This window comes from Tamandua tetradactyla, chromosome 19, assembly GCF_023851605.1.
Source record: "Tamandua tetradactyla isolate mTamTet1 chromosome 19, mTamTet1.pri, whole genome shotgun sequence".
In the NCBI taxonomy this organism is placed as follows: Eukaryota; Metazoa; Chordata; class Mammalia; order Pilosa; family Myrmecophagidae; genus Tamandua; species Tamandua tetradactyla.
Genome location: NC_135345.1, coordinates 37,571,790 through 37,597,745, shown reverse-complemented (window position 1 = coordinate 37,597,745; position 25,956 = coordinate 37,571,790). Strand labels below are relative to the sequence as shown.

Here is a 25,956-nt window from a genome sequence, read left to right as displayed (position 1 = left end):
TTGAAGTATTTTAGCAACCTCCACTTGTGTGTATTAGATTAATTATGCATAATTCCAGTGAAATTAATTCCCCAAAGCTTGGTAGACTTTGTATATATGTTCAGTAGTCAAATATCTAACCCTTGTAATAAAGAAGATCATCATTAAAGTCTATTCATCAGTATTTGTTAATTTAAAAATTTTTATTGGTATTTAGAACTAGTACTCCTCAAGCTCTCCCTTTTATTATTTACTTGAAATTTTGATAAATTTGTAGAGTCTACCAGTATTAAATCCAGGTTTCCTTTTGCTAAAAGGAAGAAAGTATTTAGGTGTATGTTTTTATCTTTCATTAACCATTTATTAGACTCTGTATTGAAATTCATATGCAGAAAATAACTAATTGAATGTTGACTCAATGAGTAAACTAGATTATTCAATGTTTATAAATTAGTTTTGTTTAGAAACATCTTAAACTGATTAAATTCCAGTTTTAAATAAAAAAGTATTAAGTACCTATATTTTAAAGAACTATGTTAAAGAATTTTTAAATTCTAAAAGATATTTTAAATGACATGGAAATTAATGATGGATTTTTCAAGTTCTTTGTTGACGAATTTATTCTTTAATAACAAGTTAGTTTTACGAAGCTTTTATTGTGTCATGTGAAAGAAGTGATTTAGTAGTTTATGTTCACTTTTTATATTTATAAAATGCTAATTTGAGTAAGCATTTTTCAGTGAGAATTTATCCATTTGTTTTTCATTCAAACTATTTATTAAGCACATTTTATATACTAGGCCTCATGATCACTGGCTTTGAATTGATAAGCAAAGCAGAAATATTCTTTGACCTCTAGTATGGGAGAAGGATGAAGTAAAACAAATATACACTTAAAAATTCTGTTACGTAATACCCATCACTCAGAGAAGTGAATTAACACAATGTGGTGTATACACACAATGGAATGTTATTCAGCAGTAAGACAAAAATGAGAATCCTGAAGCACATGACAACATGGATGAGCCTTGAGGACATAACGCTGAGTGAAATAAGCCGGCACGAAAGGACAGATACTGTATGATACCACTTTTATGACCATAATATAGGTAAAATAAGAGGCCTATAATACAGAATATAGGGGACTTAGAGATACATAGAAGCTAGAGATGGGTGAACTGTTAGCTAATGAGATTGAGCTCCAATCTAAGGGAATAGATAGAAGTGAAGGCGGTTCTCTGGTGGGTCTAGAAGTAATATTACCATATTGAAGATGAACTAGATTGAAAGGGGTTGTATAGATCTATGTGTCCCACTGATCAACACTAGAATTATAAATTAGTTATTGCAAGAACTACTTCAAAGGTAAAAAAACAAAAAAAACAACTGCTAAGTGTCATTTTGTAAAGAAATGGAGTCCTGATAGAGAACAAGGGCTCCTGAAGAACCTGTGCGGTGTCAGAACTGACCATTCAGAGGTCGTGCATTTTAAGCTAAGATCTTAAGGACAGAAGGAACCAGACATACGAAGAGCAGGCAGGAAGCATCCCAAGCAGAGAAAATAGCATATGGGGAGACCACAAGGCCAGAAAGCTGCTGGAGTATTGGAGGAATTGAAGGGGAAGAGTGGCTGAAGAATAGTAGCTTGAGGAAGGTTGTCAGCTGAAGTAAGTTTTGATGGTGGAATTCCAAAAGAGTCCTCCCCAAGTACAGAACTGTTGTCCTTTTGGCTCCTACATCATTCCTTTTTTTTTTTCTGCGTGCTGGTATTTATCTTATTTACTTCTTCCTCTACAGATTATTAGAGAGATTTGTTAGTCACTTTTTTATTAGTGACTATTGATGTTGAGTTCAGTTGGATGAACACATCTGCTAGTTGACAAGATGAAGATGATTGGGAGATATGATATGTGAGGAGCTGGGTTTTAGTTGGCTTTCCTCAGAGAGCTAAGAGTGGAGCATTGTAGTATCAATGTCCAAGAGAGGGAGATGTTAGCTCATTAAGTGGTGGCATCTTTGACTGACCCCTAATCTGGACAAGTACTATCTACCTTCCCTGTTTCCCTTCTAATTTTTCTGTGGATAGGAGTGTTAAGCTCCTGGATACTTCAAACTTTCAGACCCAAAACTGTCTATTCAAATGGTGATGAAATTCTAAGAAAGATTTACAATCTTAAGTGGTTGCAATTACATAATCTTAAGTAGACATGTGAAAAATAGATTTTGAACCAATCCTAATCCCTCTATGTTTAGCAGGTTTTGAAACTTTGGATTTAACTCTGAATTTTCAGAAGTTTTTCAGCTTGTCCCCAATGTTTCTTTTGAAAGATGCTAATTACTTGAGTGCTGGTCATATGAAGTTTTAATTGTGTGTCATCTTTCCCATGTTCATAAAGGAATTGTGCTTAATCATGTCATTCATTCATTCAACAACTTCTTTTTTAGTGCCGTATTTTTCCCTAGTTTCCTAGTGCTAGTTGCTGATCATATAGAGGAGAATGAAACATTCTTATATATCTTTGCAAAGCATAAGGTCTGGTATAGGAGATAGACATGAGCAAGTAAACAAATGTATGTAAGTAAAGACTGTGTTAAATGCTATGGGGGAAAGTAGGTGTTTTGAGAGAGAGACTTTGCACTCTGCTTTGGATTGGGTCATCAGGGTAGAAATCTCTGTGTGGTGGTATAGGTGGAACTCTGAAGGATGAAGAGTTAGCAAATGTGTGTATTCTGAGTGCTCCACTGACTGGCCATTCCCCTGAGTCTCTCCCACTTCATGGGCTTTCCTATTTCCTGAGACACAACAGTATTAAAATTAGGCAATTAGTAACTCTAAAGTGGCCTCTGAGTATTCAAGTAAAAGGAAGTGTTGCATGTCTCTTACTTTAAGTCATAGGATGGAAATGATTAAGCTTAATGAGGAAGGCATATTGAAAGCCGAGATAGACTGAAAGCTAGGATTCTTGCATCAAACAGCTTAATTGTGAATGTAAAGGAAAAGTTCTTGAAGGAAATTAGAAGTGGTATGCCAGTGAATACATGAATGTTAAGAAAGCAAAACAGCCTTATTGCTGATATGGAGAAAATTTTAGTGATCTAGATGGAAGATGAAACCAGCCTCAGCAATTCCTTAGGCCAAAGCCTAATCCAGAGCAAGGCCCCAACTCTCTTCAGTTCTATGAAGGTTGAGAGAGGTGAGGTAGCTGCAGAAGAAAAAGTTGAAGCTAGCAGATATTGGTTCATGAGATTTAAGGGAAGAAGTTGTCTCCATAAATAAAAGTGTGTACTGATCTAGAAGCTGAAGCAAGTAATCCAGAAGATCTAACTAAGATAATTGATGAAGGTGGCTATACTGAACAACATATTTTCAGTATAGATGAGACAGCCTTCTACTGGAAGAAGATTCAGATTAGAACTTTCATAGCTAGAGAGAAGTCAATGTTTTGCTTCAGAGCTAAAAAGGACAGACTGACTGTTCCTATTGGGGTTAATGCAGCTGGTGACTTTAAAGTTGAAGCCAGTGGTCATTTACCATTTTGAAAATCCTAGGGCCCTTAAGAAATATGCTAAATCTACCCTGCCTGTGCTCTACAAATGGAGCAGCAAAACTAGGTGAGAGCACATCTATTTACACCATGGTTTACTGAATATTTTAAGCCTGCTGTTGAGACTTACTGCTCAGAAGAAAAGATTCCTTTTGAAATATTAGTGCTCATTGACAATGTACCTGGTCACGCAAGAGTTCTGATACAGACATACAAAAAGTTTAATTTGTTTTCATGCCAATTAACACAACATCCATCCTGTAGCCCATGGATCAAGGAGTAATTTTAACTTTGAAAACTTCTTATTGAAGAAATACATTTCGTAAGGCTATAGCTGCCATAGATAGTGATTCCTCTGATGGACCTGGGCAGAGTACTTTGGAAACCTTCTGAAGAGGATTCACATTCTAGATGCCATTAAGAACATTCTTGATTCATGGGAGGAGATCAAAATATCAACATTAAAAGCAGTTTGTAAGAAGTTTATTCAGACCGTCATTGATGACTTTGAGGTATTCAAGACTTTAGTTGAGAAAGTAATGTCAGATGTAGAGAAAATAGCAAAAGAACTAGAAATTAAAAGTGGAGCCTGAAGATGTGACTGCATTGCTGTAATCTTGTGATAAAACTTTAATGAATGAGAAGTTACTTCTTATGGATGAGTAATGAAAGTAGTTTCTTTCGGTGGAATTTACTCCTGATGAAGATACTGTGAACATTGTTGAAGTGACAACAGAAGATTCAGATTATTACATAAACTTAGTTGATAAAGAAGCAGCATGATTTGAAAGGATTGACTCCAATTTTGAAAGAAGTTCTGTGGTTAAAATTCTATCAAACATCATTGCATGCTACAGAGAAATCTTTCCTGAAAAGAAGAGTCAGCTGATGCGGCCAACTTCATTGTTGTCTTATTTTAAAATTGCCACTGCCACCCAGCAAGCACCATCCTCATCAGTCATCAGCCAACAACATCAAGGCAACACTATTCACCAGCAATAAGATTTGGACTTGCTGAAGGCTCAGGTGATTGTTAGCATTTTTTAGCCATAAAGTATTTTTTACTCAAGGCATATACACTGTTTTTTTAAGACATAATACTATTGTACAATTAATAGACTACAGTACAGTGTAAACATAACTTTTATATGCACAGAGATACCAAAAAATTCATGTGACTTGCATTATTACAGTGATCACTTTATTGAGGTGGTCTGGAACTGAATCCTCATTATCTCCCAGGTATGCCTATATTCACATGCCTAGAAGAAAGACAGAGATAAACATGAAATGAGCTCAAGGAATTAATGTATTCAGCATATAAATATTGTATATTTGCTTAATATATATATTATTATATATATATATAATAGGTACCTTTCAACTTTTAATGCTGCAACTTTGAAGAATTCTTTGGTCAGTGGAGTAAGTGAAGTCAGCTGTCTTTGTTACTTTTGGGTGTTGCAATGTTAAGAAAACACACTGAGACAGGCCAAGGGAAGATGTAACAAGAAGCAGAAGGAGGAGGGGCTAGGATAAAGAAGGCAAGGTAGTGGTTGTAGGATTTTGAAATTTTTGCATGTTATTACTTGTTCATAATTAATTGAGTGCCTAATGTTGACTTTTTAGAATATGTTCTCTATTTTATCACATTTGCTATAATTTTATCTTAAGCAAAATAAACTTGCTAATAAATAATCTGGGAGGCTTGCTTGAATTCTCTCGAGTAACAACCATGTTAGGCTTGGGAAGCGTTATGGAAGATAAGCTTTCCACATTCTCTGAAGTGTTTTTCTATCTTTAAGTCATCTGAGAGCCACAAATAAGTCCTTATCTTAAGCATGATAGAAAAATGCAAAAGGAAATGCTAGACACTTTTGGTATTTACTTGTTTGTTTGGAAATGACTTTTTTTCCCCATGAACTTAGTTTCCATATGTTATTGTTACATGTTACAAGTGTAGATCATATCAGTTTAAACTGGGAGGACAGGACATTCAGAGCCCATAGAATTGTCTGATTTCTGGTAAGGGAAATAAAACGAAGGAAAACAAAAAAATCCAAAGAAGTAGTTTTATATCCTTTCAAGATCAGCAAAATAGTGTTTTACCTTTTTTTAAGCCTAAATGGTGAACATAAGGTTACATTATTTTACTTTGTTTCTCCTATCAATAACCATTTTAAACTCTGCATTTGCCTTACTAGTGATCCTTTTTCAAAAAATGTTAATATTTCTGTTAATTTTGCATGACTGTAAATTATTCTTTTGGACAGGTCTTTTTCAGTTTATATAATCAAAATTAAATAATTTCTCTTTTTAAATCTAATTGGTTCTGGGTACACAGGTGGTTTAGTGGTAGAATGCTTGCCTTCCATGCACAAGACTCGGGTTTGATTCCCAGACCATGTAATCCCACTCCACTCCCCCCAAAATATTAAATCTAATTGGTAAACAGTTGTTATTTTAGCAAAATATAATTCATACTCCAAAGAGAGGAAAATGTGAGCTTAAAGAGAGATGAAAACTTATGTTATCTTCATTGAAGAATTATCTCTTTTAAGAGAATAGGTGAAGTGCTACTGTTTCTGACAGTACTTCATTGTACATTCAACCTTATGACTGTGGATAATACACTGTTAATAGTACCTAGGATAACTGATTAGAAAATATCATTTTACGTATATATTTTTACCTGTGTGTCATTGCCAAAATTATACATTATCATAGCCTGTTATTTTCTACACTAGGAGCAAATGGGAGTATACATATCATGATTACATTACAAATGCTTTTGAAGCCCAAGTTCATGGTACTTCATTGTAAAATAACAATATCACATGTTTTACAGAAAACGCATGTTTCAGAAGAGATGGGTGAAATTTGATGGCCTTAGCATTTCTTATTACAACAATGAGAAGGTAAGCACATTTTACAGTTTTCAACAATTGCTTTAGGTGTACTAAGTGTTCTTCCAGTAAACTATTCATTCATACATTTTGGGTTTCAAGAAGAGGAAGTTGATAATCAGAATAAAAGAAACAATAATTTAACTTTTGCTTGACATATAAAATACGTGGAATTGTTTTAAACTTTATTTGCCTGTTATTTATGGCAGATCTTCTATAAACTGTATGAACTGCCTTAGCAATATAAAAATGAATACGAAGTTGCCTTTATCTTGGAGCACTGAGGACTATTGACAAAACACTACAGATAGAAAATGGCAAAGCAAGGAGAGGTGACTACTTACTCTGATAAGAGTTGTGAAGGAACCAGGGAAGGTTTTTTGGGTGGGATTTCATTTTCTTTGGGTCTGAAGAAAGGTGATTGTTTGTATGTTTAGAAACTGGAGAGAACAGGACCTATTAAGCAGAGAGGTCAAACATAAGCCATCGGCCCCAAGGGAAAGTATGGCCATTTATGATAGAATTGAGTCTGACTAGAGAGTAGAATAGGTGAAGGAGACTTGTGTTAGACGAGGTGGAAAAGGTTTTTTTTCTGGATTAGAGATCATTGGAAATCTTCACTATTATGAGAAAGTGGCTATAAAGTCAAGATTCTCCAAAGAAATCAGACTAACAAATTATGTGTATTTATTGTGTATTAACAGATATATTTTAATGAATTATTTCACTCCATTGTAGGGCCTGGCATGAAGGAGAACTGTAGGGCAAATCAGTAGACTGGAAATTCTGAGGGAGATTAATATGGTAATCTTAAGGCAGCATTTCTTCTTTTCTCTGGTAGCCTCAATTCTTTTGCTCTTAAGGCCTTTGCTTTAGTTTCTGTAGCTGCTTAAGCAAATACTGTGAAAAGGATCAGGTTAAATAATGGAATTTCTTTGCCTATAGTTTGAAGTTCTGAAAAAGTCTAAATCAAGGCATCATCAAGGTGATGCTTCCTTCCTGTAGACTGCATTAGTCTGGGGCTGGCTGCTGGTGATCCTTGATTCATATCCCCTTTGTCATCTGGCAATGCTCATGGCGGCATCTTCTGGACTCTCTGTTCTCTTCTGAGTTCTACTGACTTGCAGCTTCTGACTGGTCTCTTTGGCTTTCTCTCTCTGTGCCTCTGAATTTCATTCTGTTTTAACAGACTGCTGTAATAAGATTAAGACCCATCTTGATTGGGCTGAACCACACCTTAACTGAAGTAACTTCATCAGAACTCTTATAATGGGTTCACACCCACTGGAATGGATTAGATTTAAGAACATGTTTTTTCTAGGGTACATACAGCTTCAACTAACAACTGATTGGATAAGACTAACCCACATTATGGAGGATAAATTCCTTTACTTAAAGTCAACTGATTATAAATGCCAATTCCATCTACAAAATACCTCCCCAGCAACATCTAGGCTATTGTTTAACCAAACACCTGGATATCATAGCCTAGCCAAATTGACACATAAAATTAATCTTCACAGTGTTAAAATGCATTCTTTATACAAATGAGTCTTAACAAGAATGACAATTAGAACTGTATGAAATTTCAGGTTTTTCTTATATTCTCTCTTACTTCTTTGTTTAAATATCAGATTGAGAATTTAAAAGAAAAACAATTAGAATAGAATTTTTTCTTTTAGGAGTTTGGGCCTAGAGCTCTCTATAGGATGTGGATATGTTTTATATGAAATTTAAAATCTAAGTTATATATTTTGTAAGGCAATGTGAGTATGAAACTTAAAGAAAAAAAAAAGGAGTCTTCCTGCCCTATCTCTGCTTCATCTCACAGCAGATGTCCTTTTTAACTACTATAAAAAGTCCCCTGTACAAAGAATAGAAGCCTAGAGATGAAACTTTACCTATATGGTAAACACACTTATGCATACCTCATTTCCTTGAGTTTCCATGGAAGCCGTGTTCCTCTTTCTATAAAAGGCTAATTATTTTTGCAGGGGAAAGAATCATCCCCACTTAAATATCTAACTTTTATTTTACATGTATTTGATCAAATATACTATAAAAACAACCACATACAATGTAGAAAAACTTGATTGGATACTGGTTTGAAAAAAAATGACATAAAAGACATTTTGGGTCAGTTGTAAAATTTGAGTATGCAATAGGCTTTATAAATTGTTATGAAACAATATAACAATAATTTTTTCAGGTTTCTTAGATGTGATAATGGATTGTGTTTAGGTAGGAGAAATGTATTTATTCTTAGGAGATACAGATAAAAATATTTAGGATGACGTGTCATTGTGTCTGCAACTAAATATATATATATTTATACTGATTCTAGATGTATGATACATGGGTGCTTGTAATAGGGTTCTCTAGAAACAGAGCTGATAGGAGACATATGTATATATAAAGGAGATTTATTATAGGAATTGACTCAAGCAGGTATGGGTATTAGTAAGTGTGAATTCTGCAAGTTGGGAACTCAGTGACAGTGTTGACTTCCCTAGGAGATGCTTGGCTGGGTGAAGTAGAGGTTGAAATTCTCTGTGACTACTGATATCCTCAGTTTTCTGTTTAAGACCTCCAACAACCTGGATGAGCAGACTCCTCTCATTGCTGAAGGCAGTCTCCTTTTATATTAGTTTGTTAAGGCTGCTGGAATAGAATATACCAGAAATGGAATAGCTTTTAAAAAAGGGGATTTATTAAATTATAAGTTTGCAGTTCCAGGGCCATAAAAATGTCCAAATTCAGACTTCCAGAGATTGATACCTTGACCCAAGAAAGGCCAGTGTCTGTCACATGGGCAAACATGTGACTGGTGTCTGCTGGTTCTTGTTCCCATTTCCATTGCTTCCAGCTTCTGATGCCAGTGGCTTCCTCTCTAAATGACTGTGGGCCTTCACTTAGCTCCTCTGGGACACAGCTCTGGATTCTTGCTTGCTTAGCATCTCATGGGAAGCCACATAGTGACGTCTGCTCAGTTTTGCCTTTCTAAATGTTTGTTTCTAGGTGTCTGCTCTCTCTGTTGGCATTCTAAGCATCTCAGAATATCTGTGTCTCTTTTGGATCTGAAGCAAAATCTTTCCCCTTTTACATGACTCCAGAAAACTAATCAAGGTCCACCTTAAATGAGTGGAGTCACATCGCCATCTAATCAAAAGCTCACACCCACAATTGAGCGCATCACATTTCTATGGAAATAATCTGATCAAAGTTTCCACCCTACAATGTTGAAGTGGGATTAAAAAAAAAAATGTGGTTGGACCCCACAAGATTGGATCAGGAAAAAGATTTGGCTTTTCTGGGATATATAACAGCTTCAAACCGGTACACCTTTGTTGACTGTAGATTTATACAGCCCTATGTTCCATCAACTGACTAGATTTGTCTATCTATGAGCTACTGTCACTGTGACAATCAGAGCAGTACTTGCTTGACTGAACAGTTGGGCCTCATGACCTAGCCAAGTTGACATAGGAAATTAACCATTACAGTGCTCATTGTACTACACTTTAAACTTTTCTGCATTTGAAAATTTCCTTTATGAAAAGTTGAAACTAATATATTTACCATATTTTAGTTGATTAAAATCTTTTTATAGTTTATATAAAATAGGTTGATAATTTTATGTTCAATTGAACATGCTCTTAACATACTAATTTTACTTTTGTCTGTTTTCTCCTTATTTATAGCCTATAATCTAACATTATTTTCTCATGATTTAGAGGTTCTCAGTGCACTGTATTGACAATATTTGTGGCCTGAATAGAGAGTTAGACTTCCTTTCCCATGTTGATCCTTTAGTGTTGCCGGGCATAAGAGTATATGCTTTTAGACAGAAGGTAACACACACTGTAATGCCAGCATGTAACAATGCTGAGAATAGTAGAAGTCTTTGAGAAATGTGTTAATTGCTTGGTTTCCCTTTGCAGTGATGCAGATAAAGCATCTAGTAGGTTTATCCATACCTTTTTTGTTGGAATGACTATTTCTTAGAAGCTGGTTTTCTGCTTTAGCTTCTGCTTCTACTTGCTTGGTCATTTGAATGTTAGGACAATTAATTTCTATGCAAATAATAGCTATAAGGTAGTCTCTGCATCTCATGGAATCTGACCACTGGGTTTCTTCAGTGGTGCCCTTCTCTGGTTTGATTGGTGTTGTACTTTGCTAGCTGCCAGAATGCAACACATCAGAGATGGATTGACTTTTAATAATAGGGAATTTACTTAGTTAAGGTATAGTTCTTCAGAGGAAAGGCAGCTAACTTTCAACTGAGGTTCTTTCTTATGTGGGAAGGCACAAGGTGATCTCTGCTGGCCTTCTTTCCAGGCCTCTGGGTTCCAGCAACTTTCCCCGGGGTGATTCCTTTCTGCATCTCCAAAGATGGAGAAGCTAAGCTGCTGGTGCTGAGACGAGGTATGCTGAGCTGCTTTGGCTGTGCTATATATATTGAGCTCTCTCATTTAAGCACCAGCCAATTAAATCAAACATCATTCATTGCAGCAGACACACCTCCTAGCTGACTGCAGGTGTAATCAGCAACAGATGAGGTTCACATGCCATTGGCTCATGTCCACAGCAATAGAACCAGGCACCTTCACCTAGCCAAGTTGACACCTGAACCTAACTACCACAATTGTCATGAGAAAAAAACCTCCTCAACTTCGATGAGGAGCTGAGTACCTAGAGATTTTTAGATATGGAGGCAATAAGCAGAATTGAGGCAGGATTCTAAATTGAAATGGAAGTCCCTATTAAAATCGGTTAAATCATTTAGCTTAATATCACCCTTTTTCTTTTTTAGCTCTAATTGTTGTTGCCTGTGGCGTTTCATGCCTTTACTATCCAGATGCTTAGTTTTATCTTGGCAAAACCCAAAACACTGGAATGGATGTTTATTAAAAAGGGTCACAGTTTCTCTTGTGACCCTTTTGGCAAAAGCAATGAATTGGTGGACCTGGAAGACGGAATTTCAAAACCAGTGTAGCAGATGGAATAGGTGTGACCCATTCCCACTCTCTTTGCAGGGTTGGCAGTTTTAGTCGTTATGCATATATAGTGCAGTTGGATCTTTTGATGTTAAATGTACACTCAAGGAGCATGTGGTTAGGTGTTTTGCGATGTAATGATCGGCAGAGTTGCCTGCTTCCCTAATTTTATTCTGCTTTCCTCAGTGCTATCCAGTCACTATCTCTGCAAGCACTTTTTGATGCCCACAGAAAAGGGTATCATCTCAACAGCCTGGCTATCTTATCATCTAAGAAATCTTTCTCACCCTCATTCTCACTCAGCTGTGGGCAGAATTGCCCTGAGTTCATTTCATTGTCTGAAAGTGGTAGATAAATGACAGACTTGACCTAGATATCTGTGTGTTATAGGCTCAAGGGATGCTTTAAAATTTCTTTCCTTAAGGAAAGCTTTATACTAAGAAAAATTTAGCCATTTTTGAGTCTGTTGGCTCTTGAGTGTTTTTTTTGTTTTTGGTCCCCTATGTTGTCTTTTTCTTATGTTCTTACGCAAGAGAAATGTAAAATCAACTCTTCAGTATTGTAGATTATGAAATTTATCTTGGGGTCTCATGAGAGATTATATAAATGAGTCGTTAGAGTAACTACAACTTCCTGAGTTTAATGTGACAGTATTTAGCTTGTTAGGTACATTTTGATCCCGTTTTGGGAATTTATTCATTTGTCAATTACTCTTCCATAAGTACTTACTTGCTAATATAATGTCATTATATTATATATAGGTGTGTAAGTGAATTATTATTGTTGAAGGAAATATTTTTTAATTTCTTTGAAGAGATCTAGAGAAAGGAGAACCACCTTTTATTCCTGTTACAGTGGCTGCCTGATTTTTCTCTACTGTAAAATGGGTTCATGGTAATACTGTGGTTAACAAGTAGTTAATTATCTCACTAGGGATGCAGTTTTATAAGCTCCTCTAATTCTTATGCAAACTAAAATGTGAAAGTGCACATGTTTTTGTACAGTCTACATTTTCTATTTCCTGGTCTCAGCTACTACAACTTGTGTCATAGAGGCCCTTACATAGTCCCCAGAGGTCCTGTGCCCCTACCTCTTTAGGTTGTTTAATAAAGGCACTCTAGAGCATTTAGTCACACTGGCCAGCATTACTATTTTAACCTACTTGCATTTATTGGGTTTCCTTTATTAAGCTAAAGTTGTGTTTTCTTTATACTGACTTTTTCAGCAATGTCTGCATACCCACTGTGGAAACTTGAGCATGTTTCATGTGTTTTGTCTCTCTGTATCTTTGCTTTTCCTCTAGTACCTCTGTAGTCATTACCATCCATCAGAAATCCTGTGCACCTTCAGGGCCGGTCTTGTTACCCTCTTCCATGAATCTTTTCTTTATCTTCCCAACTGTGTGACATTTTCAGAATAATATGCAGGGAAATCTATAAGGAAAAAAACTAAAAATAGGAAGATAAATCAGGAAAGTATTGTAGTAAACCAGACTTTATCTGAGTATAAGATATTATGTAAACTCAGCATAAGTGATTAAAAATGAACTGAGAAAAATATTAAATGAGAAGCTGTTACAATGTGACATAATTGTGATTCTTGGATTCATTTATTCAGAAACTGTTTGTACGGTACCCACTGTGTGAACGGTGTTGGGGAAAATAAACATAGAACCAACAGTAGTTAATTGAGGAGATTGTATTAATCAAACGATCACACAAATATAAAACAACCATTATAATTATAATTAGTAATTGTGATAAAGAAAAAGTATGTAGTATTCCGCCTGGGTGAGGGATGAAGATCTTGGGAGTCAAGGCTGGTTAGGAAGTCTTTTCTCAGAAGCATCTATATATGAAGATGTGAAGAATGGGGAAGCAGTAACTAGGTGAAAATGGAAATGAAGATCATTCCTTATGGAGTAATTAGTGTGTACAAAAGCAGTGGATTGGGCAAAAAACACCATGTTTTCAGAGAGCCTCCATCTTTTGGTTTGCTAAAACTGCTGCAAAACGATATGCCAGAAACTGACTTTTAACAATGGGGATTTATTAACTTAGAATTTACAGTTCTTAGGCCATAAAGATATCCCAATTAAAGTATCAATAGGATGATACCTGGACTCTGAAGAAAGGCCGCTGGCATCTGATATACTTCTGTCACATGGGAAGGCACACAGCCAGCATCTGCTTGTCCTTCACTTTTGGGTTCCAGTGCTTTCAGCTTCCAGTTCCAGTGGCTTTCTCTCTCAGTATCTCTGGGTCTCCTCTTAGCATCGCCAGGGTTTTTTCTGTAAGTTATCTCTGAACGTCTCTGGGTGTTTCTTTCTGAGCTCTCCATCTTTTATCCTCATGAAGGACTCCAGTAAAGGTTTAAGACCTTCCTTGAAATGGGTGGGTCATATCTCAATGAAAACAACCTAATCAAAAGGTCCCACTCATGATGGGCCTGAACCCACAGGGATAAATTAAAATAACATCACATTTTCTGAAGTACAGCTTCAAACGAGTATGCTCAAGAGGTCCAAGTGGCTAGAATTCAGAGTTGAGGAGGGGCAAGGAAGTTGACCTATAGATTTAAGAAGAGTCCAAGTTATGCAGGTGCAAATGACCAGCATAAGCCAAAGATTGTTCCATCCTATTTAAGACTGAGTGACTAGAAGAGTGATATTTTAATGAACAGATATATAGAGAGAATAAGTTTTCAGGAGGTGATAAATTCAGTTTTAAAATGTACGGTGCTTCTAGGACAGTTGGGTCATCCCAGTGATCACTCAAAATGTGGGAGTGGAGTTGAGTGACATGGATAAGGAAGGGAGATTTTAGAATGTTCTGTGTAAATGTGGTAGTTGAAATTGTGAGACAATTTTTTTGTCTTAGGGAAACAGGATAAAGACAAAAATGGAGAGTGAAAAAGAAGATATAAGTTTATTTTCAAATAATTTATTTATTGACATCTCTCTCTCTCTTTTCTATGTGAAGTTGTCCATTCATCTTCCTAAGTCACAGTTGAAATTTCATATTCAATTTTGGGGCTCCATGGGAGGATATAGGAAAGCCTTTATGGCAGTAGTATTTTAAGATGGCTTTCAAAATGGGTAGAATGTTGATGGATACCTAAAGTACAGTTAAAGATGGGAGATGGGAACAGAGCCAGTGAAGAAGTACTAGGAGTAAAGACTTGGATGGTGTATTAGGGTTCTCCAGAGGAACAGACAGCATATATTTATACATATATAATAAATTAATATATATAATACATTTGCATATTTGATGAATATATAGAATATCTATATATTTATTATATATGTAAATATTAAGTTTTTTTTAGAATTAACAGTTACACTTCCTGAATATATGTGACTACTGTAAGAGCTTGCAATCTATAACCCTTTACAATAAGCCCTAGCCTGATAGCCCATGCTCTCAAGTTTAGTTCACTGAATTTTTATATTATAGTTAATTCATGTGATTGAGGTATAATAATTTTGTTTTTTTGTCCCTGACATTTCATTCATTCATAGTATAGTCCTTAAGGTTCATTTACCTAGTTGCCTACCTCACAACTTCATTTCTTCTTGTAGCTGCTCAGCAGTCTGTTACATGTACACACCTTAGTTCCCCCTTCCATTCTCAGTCGTTGTACCCTTAGGTCACCTCAATTCATTGTGGATCATGAGCACCACAGCCAGAAACACCAGTGTCCAAATGTCCATTTGTGTCCCCACACTCAGTTCCTCCAGGTATACACTAAGCAACGGGGTTTCAGGATCTTATGGCAAACCCACCCTTGGCCTCCTGTGGAATCACCACACTGCCCTCTAAGGAGCTGTACCTCTCATTTCCCTGCTGACGGTGAATAAGTGCATCTCTTTCTCCACACTTTCTCTAGCACTTGTTTCTCTGTTCATTTTTAAATAGTTTTATTTGCACATCATACAATGCAGCTTAAGTGTATAGGCATGCCTTTGCTAGCAAAACTTTTTTTTTTTAATATCAGATTTATTATAAGAATTGGCTCACGTACTGTGGAGCTTTGCAAGCCTAAATTCCATAAGGCAGGCAACAAAATGGAAATTCTGGTCAAGGTAAGGTTAAAATTCCTGGGAGAAGCAGCCTGGCAGAAGATAAGGCAGTGATTCATCTTTTTGACTTCTGAAATCCTCAATTCTGCCTCTTAAGACCTCCAACTGAATAGATGAGGGGACTTCCCTGATTGCTGAGGACAATCTCCTTTGTTGATTATAGATGCAGTAAGCTATGTGATGTAGTCAACTGAAGGTTGATGCTAATCCATCTAGGAAATGCCCATACAGTAACAATCGGGGAAGTGTTTACTTGACTAAACAGTGGGATGCCATAACTTAGCTAAGTTAATGCGTGAAATTAACCATCGCAGATGGTATAGTATATGTCTTCTTGATCAGCTGTGGAGGGTAAATCTCCCAGAACTCCATCTTACTGAGTGTGACTATTTCTTGCCTATCTACTTTGGCAGGAATTTTCCAAATAGGAGGAATATGAATTTAGTGCTTGTTCTCAGCATGGAATTATTTATACAGTCTTCTCCTAACCAGAGATTTCAGATACTTGTGGTCTGTTCAGAAGTGGGAGTTCCAGGTATAATGTTGTGGAAGGGAAGAGAAGAAATATCATAGAGATACGCCCAAACACCTGTTTAGAGACTTTCTATAACACAGACTTTACGCATGTTTTCAGCTCATCTCTTTTTGGCTTTACATTGTGGCTCCTCTTATTTGTTTACACCTCCATATTCATTCTTGCTTACCAGGATGGTCTCCACTCACTTATTTATTTGGTTAAAAATAAGGTTTTTCAAAGTCAGACTCGGATGTCACCAGGTCTGTGAAAATATCCCCGACCCCTTTTTTAGCAGAATTGTTACTAGCCATCTTCATACTCTTATGTCTCTTGGTTTGTACTCAATTTACCCATTACATTAGCTAGTTTTCATTTCCAGGCACCTTGAATGTATAAATCTCGTTAGAATGTTCTTCAAGCATGGAGTCTAATTAGTGTTACACCCTTTGTAAATGGTTGAAATTATGGGCTGGTCAATATGCCAGTGGTTGAGGAGGGTCAGGAGAATGAATGCTGAGAAAAAATTGAGTCAGAGTGACCTTCTTGAGCAAAATTGTAATATGTGTGTGCTAATTGCAAACAACCTAATCCTTTTTCTTTTTTTGGCACTCTTTAGTCATTGGGTGGGCAAAAAATAAAGTTATGCAGTTGTGAGATTAAGAACTATTATTAGAGCATTGAGTGATATGCTTAATTGATGCAATCCAGCAGTTTGGCTTCTTACATATATTCTTGTTGCTCACAATATTTAGTTGTGGAATGGTTCAGTTACAGTACCTGTTTTGGCCAGCAGATGCCTGCAAACACCATAGAATCATTTGACCAGATTGTTTTAAAGAGCATGCTGCTATTTTTTGGAAGTATATATTGCTGTTCTAATAGGTCTGTTTATATTTGTTTCTTTTAATTCCAGATGAAGAGAAAATTGAAAAGATCTCACTTTAATGAAAGGGGACCTTTATAATCTTTCTTTGTGGGGTATTTTATAAATGTGTGAGCATACATACTAATTTTATGTCATTTTTAGAATTTAGGTTGAAACTATAAAAGAAGAACAATTGTAAATATTTTGCCAGTCTATTTCTGAATAAGAGCAAGAGAAATTTCGTTTTAATGTGTCTTCTGTATCTGTCTTTCCTCTAACCAATACTAGGAGATGTATTCGAAAGGAATAATTCCCATTTCTGCTATATCTACAGTTCGAGTTCAGGGAGACAACAAATTTGAAGTTGTTACAACACAAAGAACTTTTGTTTTTAGAGTAGAAAAAGAAGGTAAGATTATTTCTTTATCCCTATAAAACTACTCATAATGACTTCAATTTCTGGTCAGTCAGAAGACTAATAAATCAGTTAAACTAGAAATGTCAAGAAACCCTTAAAAATGTTTTTAAAGAAATTAAATTTTTATTAAGTTTTTGAATGCTCTAATATTAAAATAAGTCGACAAGTTATTTGTTCACTTATTCATTTATGCAGCAAGTATTTAGGGAGCATCTACTAAGTGCTGAGAACTTTTTGAAGAATTGGGTACATAACAGGAAAAAAAGAGCAAAAAATTGCTGCCCTTAGGAGTTCTTATTTTAGAGGTTGCTTTGATAATGTTATTTAATATGCAAATATTTTTTTCTAGCAATTTAAACATTGGTTTTATGGTAGTTTATGTATGGCAGGTTTTAAATGAACACTCAGACAAAGTAATCATTCTGTTATAGATTTTGAAGCCTTCCTTCATCGTCTGTTATGGATCAGTTGATGGTTGAAATTGAGGTACAGATGGTTGGCAGTTTCTGGATGGAGTCTAAAACGGGAAATCTGTAATGCCTTTTTTTTGGAGGGAGGAGTGGTGTTGGCAGGAGGAAGCCAGGGGAGTTAAAAGTTCCCTGATGTATAATTTGGTTATCATAAATGTCATTACTATAAATCTCACTAACTTTAAATAATATATGTAAGCGTCTCTTCATTAACTAAAGAATCAGAATTTAAATTATTTTAAAGCCTACTTTTATTTAAATATTGACCATAACTCAACTTGATTTTTAAAAGTACTTCTTCGTATTTAATTGTTTGAATAATAATGATATGAAATAGTTATTGAATTTTTCATAAGTGCCAGGTACACTGCTAAATGCTTTATTTTCATAATAGTCTTATGAGATAGGTAAGGCAATTATTTTTCCACTTTACAGAAAAGAGTATTCATGACCAATGAAAATCTACTAGATTAGATATTATGTGGCAACGTTTCTCTCTTTTTTTAAACTGCTAGAATCCTAGAATTTATATCAGTGCATGGCCCACAGAAGGAATTCAATAAACATTACATATTACTTGAAAGTTTCCCTGTTGCTTGGGAAAATCAGTAAATGAATAAATCCCAGCTATTATTCACACGATAGCAGCTTTTTTCAAACTGTGCATCACTCCCTATTCATGAGATCAACTTAGTGGTTTATGATAGCACCCAAAATAAAATAAATAAATAAAATAGAATAAGATTTGCCAAAGTGTACTGCTGATAGTAAGTATCATATTATGAAATACACATTTGTATAATATAAAAGATGTTTCTTACTTGGTTTGCTATTAAAATACATATTAGGGCAAGCCATGGTGGCTCAGTGACAGAATTCATGCCTGCCATGCCAGAGACCCAGGTTCAATTCCCTGTGCCTGCCCATGTAATAAATAAATAAATAAATAAATAAAAAGCAGTATTAACAGCTATAGTCCTAGAGCTATGTCAGCAAATTGTGGTCTGCAGCGTAAATCTGAGTTGTTGTCTGTTTTGGTAAGTAAAGACTTACTGGCTCATAGCAACTCTCACTCATTTGTATATTATCTATGCCTGTTTTCGTGCCTCAATAACAGAGATGAATAATTGTAGCAGAAGGCTATATGATCAATAAATATTTACTATCTGGCCTTTTACAAGAAAAGTTTGCCAACCCCTACCCTAGAGCACTATATATAGAGCCTATATGAGAGGCAACCTTTTGAGAATCATTGCGTAAAATTCATAAAGTTTTCCACAATTAATATGGGACTTATATTTGAAATTACAGGTTTTTTCCCCGCAACACCTAGCATTGCTTCTCTGAACTGGGAATCATGTAGTCTTTCTTTATGCTTCAGTTTCTACTGCCTTGAAAGATTACTGTCTATTCTTTGATATGCTTATCACATTCCCCTTGGACCTTTAAAAGTGAGTTTCATATGTGCCACATATTCTGTATTTTAAGATACACACATTAAATAAAATCTCCAACTTGTATGAAAATCTGTTTAGCCATATTTACTTGATGCAGTGAAAAATTAATCAAGACTATTTCTAGGGAAGATAGCAGAATAGGGAGTTCCAGAACTCACTCCTTCTCCAAAAGGAGCTATTGGACAGGTAGAAACTGTCTAAAAACAGCTGTTCTGGGTCTTTGGAAGCCAAGGGCATGCAGTACAGCATACAGGGAAGAGTGGGACAAAATATTGTGTAAGGAACTGTAGTAACTTACTCTGTGGTGGCTGCCAGTGACCCTTCCCACACTCTTGAGGTGGGCTACCTCGGGGTCTGACCCCTGGTGGGCTGCTCTGAACAAAGAGGGCCATGGAAGTCCTCTTCTCTAAGAATGGGGGTGGGCATGGCTGAGCACTGATCATGACTTTGATTGGTGAGTTTGGATTGCTGAGCTCTAGTTCTGAGCAGCTCTTTTAGCTAACCCCAGACAGGGATAGCAGCATCTCCTGTTTCAATCCTGTTGCTGACAGAGGCAGAGGCAGTGGAGGTTTAAAGGTGTGGGGCTTCCTCAGGGCTTGGGGAACAGTTTGTTTAAGGGTACCATCAGGTAAGCAGGTCAGGAAAACTCAGCTTTGGGGAGTCATCAAAAAAGGTTTTGGACATCTTTCCTGACCCCCTCCCAAGCGAGCTGGTCTGTGCCTCCTTTGTGGGTTCCTGGTCCTGTTCTAGCTGGGAAATACTGACTGGGAAAAGTCCTCTCTGGGGTGACCTTCCTCTCAGAATTTGTCCCCTAGGCAAAAGTAGCTAGAGACAACAATATATATATATATATATAAGAAGCATCCTTCTAGGGTGAAACAAATACATAAACAGTACACTTAAAAGTTGTACCAAGGATCAGATGAAGAAGAGCTGAATAAGATGAACCAAGTGTCAAAGAAAATCCTGAACACAAAACAAATCAAAAATAAAACTCTAGGAAAGAGAGAAACTGCCCTCAGAGTAAACTCATGAAGATAATAAGATGTCCAAACATCAGCAAAAAAATGCAAGCCATACTAAGGAACAAGAAGGTATGGACTGATCAAAGGAACAAATTAAAACTTTCGCGTGGACACAGGATCTGAAACAACTAATCAAAAATGTGCAAAGAAATCTAAATCAGTTCAAGAGGAGGAAGGAAAATACTGACTAAAGAGATAAAGAGATTAAGAAGATGCTGGGAGAGCATAAAGAAGAATTTGAAAGTAGAAAAAGATACATAGCAGAAATTTTGAGAATGAAGGGCGCACTAGAGGAATAAAACAGCAGATAAAAACAAGCAGAGGAAAGAATCAGTGAACTAGAAGATAGCACAATTGAAACCTTACAGACAAAAGAACAGATCAAGAAAAGAATAGAAAGAATTGAGCAGGTTCTCAGGGATTTCAATGACAGCACAAAGCCCACAGATATACATTTCATGGGTTCCCCAGAAGGAGAAGAATAGGGAAAAGGGGCAGCCAGAATATTGGAAGAAATAATGGGTGAAAATTTTGCAACTCTTATGAAACACATAAGTATACATGCCCAAGAAGCACACCATAAATCAAACAGAGTAAATCCTAATAGAGCTGCTCTAAGATACATACTATCAGGAGATCAAATGCCAAAGATAAGGAGAGAATTCTGTAAGCAGCAAGAGAAAAGTGATTCATCACATAGAAGGGAACCGTTATAAGACTAAGTGCTGATTTCCCATCAGAATGCAGTGGTATCACATATTTAAGGTACTGAAAGAGAAAACACCAGTCCAAGAATTTTTTATCCAGAAAAACTGTCATTCAGAAATGAGGGCAAGTTTAAAATATTCACAGATAAACAGAAACCAAGAGAATTTATCAACCAGAGAGTTGCCCTTCAAGAAATACGAAAGAGAGTTTTGCAGGCTGAAAAGGAAAAGACAGGCAAGGAGGCTTAGAGTAGAGTATAGAAATGAATATCATCAGTAAGGATAATTAAAAGGATAAAAAGAGAGACAAAAATAAGATATGACATATAAAAACCAAAGGATAAAATGGTTGTAGAAAATGCTGTTTTACATTAATAGCATTGAATGTTAATGGAATGAATTCCCCAATTGAAAGATGAAGATTGGCAGAATTGATAAAAAAAAAAAAGTATGATCCATCTATATGCCGTCTGTAAGAGACTCATCTTAGATGAGGCACAGATAGGTTGAAATTGAAAGGTTTGAAAAAGATATTCCATGAAGACATAACCAAAAAAGAGCTGGAGTTAACTGTACGAATATTGGACAAAATAAACTTTAAATGCAAAACTGTTACAGGAGACAAAGAAGGACACTGTGTTTAATACAGAGCAGTTAGGCAAGACAAAGAAATAAAAGGCATCCAAGTTGGAAAGAAAGTGATACATTTTCAATGTTTGTGGCTGACATAATTCTATATAGAGAAGTCCCCCAAAATCTACAACAGAGCTACGAAAGGTAATATATGAGTTCAACAAACTGGCAGAATTCAAGGTCAAGGTGTACAATTCAGTAATAGACTTCCACATCCAATCGATATTTTACAATGCTGCCAAGTTCACTCAGTGGGACAGAAGAGTCTCTTCAACAAATGGTGCTGGGAGAACTGGATTCCATATCAAAAGAATGAAAGAGGACCCCCATCTCCCACTTTATACATAAATTAACTCAAAATGAAGTGAAGACCGAGATATAAGAATCAGGACCATAAAACTACTAGAAGGAAATATAAGGAAGCATCTTCAAGATTATGTGACAGGCAGTGGTTTCTCAGTCCCTATACCCAAAGCACAAGCAACAGAAGAAAAAAATACTTCTTTTCAAATACTTTTGGGCTTCAAAGGGCTTTATCAAGAAAGTGAAAAAGCAGCCTACTCAATGGGAGAAAATATTTGGAAGCCACATAAAGGATAAGACCTCAAAATCTATAATATATAAAGAAATACCACAACTTAACAATAAAAAGACAAACAATCCAGTAAAAAAATGGTTAAAAGACATGAATAGATATTTTTCCAAAGAGGAAATAGAAATGGTAAAAGAGTATGTGAATAGATGCTCAACATCACTCACTATTAGGGAAATGCAAGACACAACCTCAATGAGGTATCATTTCATACCCACTAGAATGGCCACTTTAAAAAAAACTGAAAATTTTTGGAGAGGATGTAGAGAAATAGTAATACTCATTCACTGCTGGTGTGATTGTAAAATAGTATAGCCACTGTTCAAGACAGTTTGGTGGTTATTAGAAAGCTAAGTATAGAATTGCCATATGATCTAGCAGTCCTACTACTAGGTATATACCCAGAAGAACTAAAACAGTGACTTGAGCAGACATGTGTACCCCGATGTTCATAGTGTGTTATTCACAGCTGCCAAAAGATGGAAGCAACCCAAGTGTCCATCAGCCAATGAATGGATAAAGAAAATGTGGTATATACATACATAGAATATTTTTCAGCTTGAGAAGGACTGGAGGATGAACCTTGAGGATATTATATTGAGTGAAATAAGCCAGACTCAAAAGGACAAATATTGTCTGATCTCATTGATCTGAACTAATTGTCATAAGCAAACTCATAGAGTTAGAATCTAGAATATAGGTTACCAGGGGATGGAATGGGAGTACGGAATGAGAAGTTAATGTTTAAATTGTATGGTTTCTATTTGGGTTGATTTGTAAATGTGTGGAAATGTTTGGAAAAAGTGGTGATGGTAGGACATTATTGTGAGTGTAATTAACAGTTCTGAATTAATTAAATGTGGTGGAAGGGGGACGTTTGGGGTTGTGTATATTACCAGAAGAAAAAGTCAGAAAATAAAACATGGGACGGTATATGCATCAAACTCTGTTGTGAATGATAGTCTTTGGTAGGAGTACAAAATAAGGATGTTCATCCATGAATTATAACACATGAACAATACTATTACAAGCTCTTAGTAATATGGTGCTATGTGGAGAAAAATCACCGAATGTAAACTATGCCCTATAATTTACAGTAATATTTCAATATTCTTTCATCATTTATAACAAAGGTACCACATAAATGCAGTCTCAACAATAGAAGGGGTGTATGAGAGTGTTTATTTTTTTAATTACTCTTTTATAAACCTGCAACTTCTCTTATTTAAAAAATATATAGCAATAGTTAAACATTATGCTAAATGAAAGAGCCTAGAACAAAGTACTATATATTGTATAATCCCATTTATATAAATTATAACTATAAATAAACCTATAGAGACAGAATTCGGTTAGTGAATATATAGGGCTGGGGAAGTATAGAGGGATTGAGAGGTGACTGCTAAACAGTCGATTTTTTTCTTTTCGGAGTAATGAAAGTTTTCTAAAATTGGTAGTGGTGATGAATGCACAACTCTGTGATTATGCTAAATATACTTTGGATGGATTGTATGGTATGTAAATATTTCTCAGTAAAAGTGCTTTATAAAAAATATTATGCAGACACATTTTATTTGAGAAGAGTGCATCTACCCACATCTACCCACATGTGTTGAGAAGTTACAAGCTTACAATTGACCAGCGAATCCCTCTGTGGTATATGATCAGTCTCTGTGATGCAAACTTAGATAGGAATTTCATTAACTTGTACTGCTTTTGTAAAAACTGAGACTATATCTGTGTTGAATTACTAGATAAGTTATTATCATTAAAGTCATTTTTACAATAGTAGCAACTCATTTTAAATTAAGTGTGTTGAGGTGTTTGTTTTTATAAATCTATATATATATATATATATATATCTGTATCTCTCTATATAGTATCTGTATATTTAGTATGGGACCCTTAAAGATGATAATTACATTTTCCTAAGTGATTTTTCTCCCCTCTGTGTAAGGGGTGGGGTGGGGGAGGGTGGATGGATGGATTGATGGATAGATAGATTATCTGATAGATTGTTTTATTTTGTGGTAACTGGGAAATCAACCATAGAAAGTTATAAAATATTTAACTTAATGAAATTCAAACTAAATAAGAATTTGCTTCTATTTAATCAAGAAGCAAGATCAAAGTTTAGAACAAAAATGGGAAATGATTTGACATTTTAACCAAAATAAACTTTTCATTTTTGGCAACAAGGTTTTGAGTGACCAGCATTGAATAATAGTCATCTTCCAAAATGTTTCTGGACAACAGAGTAGATGTCATGATATATATTGGTCAAAATACCATGCTATCATCCAATGTAGAAAAGGTAAAATGAAGAAGGATTTACCCTGGCTAAATTATAAAATCATAATTACATTTTAGAGTTTACTTGGTTCCATAAGCAGGGTTGAGGTCTTTTTTTTTTTTTCCCCATGTGCTTTGTTAATTTAATTCTTCAGAACTCTATACTATTAGGAAAGGTCTCCTTTTAGAGCTCAGGAAACTAAGGTTTTGAAAATATTGGAGTTGGGATTCAAACTCTGATTCTAGAACCCATGCTCATAATAGCTATTACCCCTTTCCTCCCATGAAACTGATGTCAACTATTTCTAAACAGGTATATCATTCACAGGCATTACAAGGTCGGAATACAAGTTGGTGATCCCCCCCCCCCCCCCCCCCCCACACACACATATTTTCTACAGCTTCAGTTCTCCTGGGTCTTCTACTGAAATACTGTTATTCACTTAGTTGAGACTGAATTATATAGAAATAATGAAATTTTGTGTACTCTCCCTCATGTAGAAAATTGTCTGGTTCCTGTTGACCTCAAGCAGTCAGAGGGTCATAACAGCTAATGATCTCTCAAGTCCGTCTGTGTTCTCATGGGCATCTGTGGTTCCACATGCAGATTTGTTGCTTTTTGCAGGTGATTTTTCAAGTGGACAGTTTTCGTAGTTAGAAAAGGGCTTAAGAAATCTCTTCTTAGGACCATTTTCAGTACTGGCTCTCAACTTCAAGTCCTGTTGGTGGTTCCCTGTGTTTCTGGCTACCTTAGATTCTAGATCTCTTGGACAGGCAAGTCTCTCATTTTCTCAACTCTATGTTTCCAGACAACATCATATGACTTTCCATTGGCAGCTACGATGCCTCAGAGCTGCTGCTGCTTCTTCTTTTAGATCATCTTCAATATGAAAGGTATAAATTCCCCTTAGTTGCCCCTTAGTTGTGGGCAAACAAGCTTACCACTTTTGAAATCTTCAGTGTTTTGGGAAGCAATCCAGGATATTTTCTGTCCATTTATTTTTTTTATAATATTTAATTTCATTAGTGATGATTTCGTAGGTGCTTCTTTGACCTCATTGTGTTTTTCTGGAAGTATCTGAGGTAAGATATTTCAGAAATTTGTTAAAGTTCTAAATTCCTTTTAAACTATTCTCCTATTGGCCCCAAATCTGGTTTTGAAACATATATCATGATTTTAAAGTTGTCTACATAATGACTGCTCCTAATTGTGTATCTCCTCTCACATCTGTCCCCTGAATTCCTGAGTCATATGTTCAAGTGCCTACTTAACATTTCAGCATGAATAGAATCTCAAATTCCATATGTCCAAATTCCTGTTTCTGTACTCTCTACCAAACTTCTTCCCCTCTCATCATGAATGGAAATCCATCCTTCCAGGTACTTAGGCCTCAAAATCTAAAGTCATTCTTGAATCTTTTCCTTCTCTCATATCTCACATCCAATCCATCAGCAAATCTTGTCAGTTT

The 25,956-nt window shown here is 35.8% G+C and overlaps 1 protein-coding gene across 6 annotated transcripts in view; it reads left to right on the top strand.

Moving 5' to 3' along the window:
• Positions 1-25,956, top strand: part of ARAP2 (ArfGAP with RhoGAP domain, ankyrin repeat and PH domain 2) — a 267,935-nt gene that overhangs the window by 97,585 nt on the left and 144,394 nt on the right. For all 6 annotated transcript variants that reach the window (XM_077136560.1, XM_077136561.1, XM_077136562.1 and 3 more), the window contains exons 8-9: positions 6,373-6,442; positions 17,182-17,302. In XM_077136560.1, the coding sequence (XP_076992675.1) occupies positions 6,373-6,442; positions 17,182-17,302 (191 nt within the window). The remainder of the gene's footprint in view (positions 1-6,372; positions 6,443-17,181; positions 17,303-25,956) is intronic.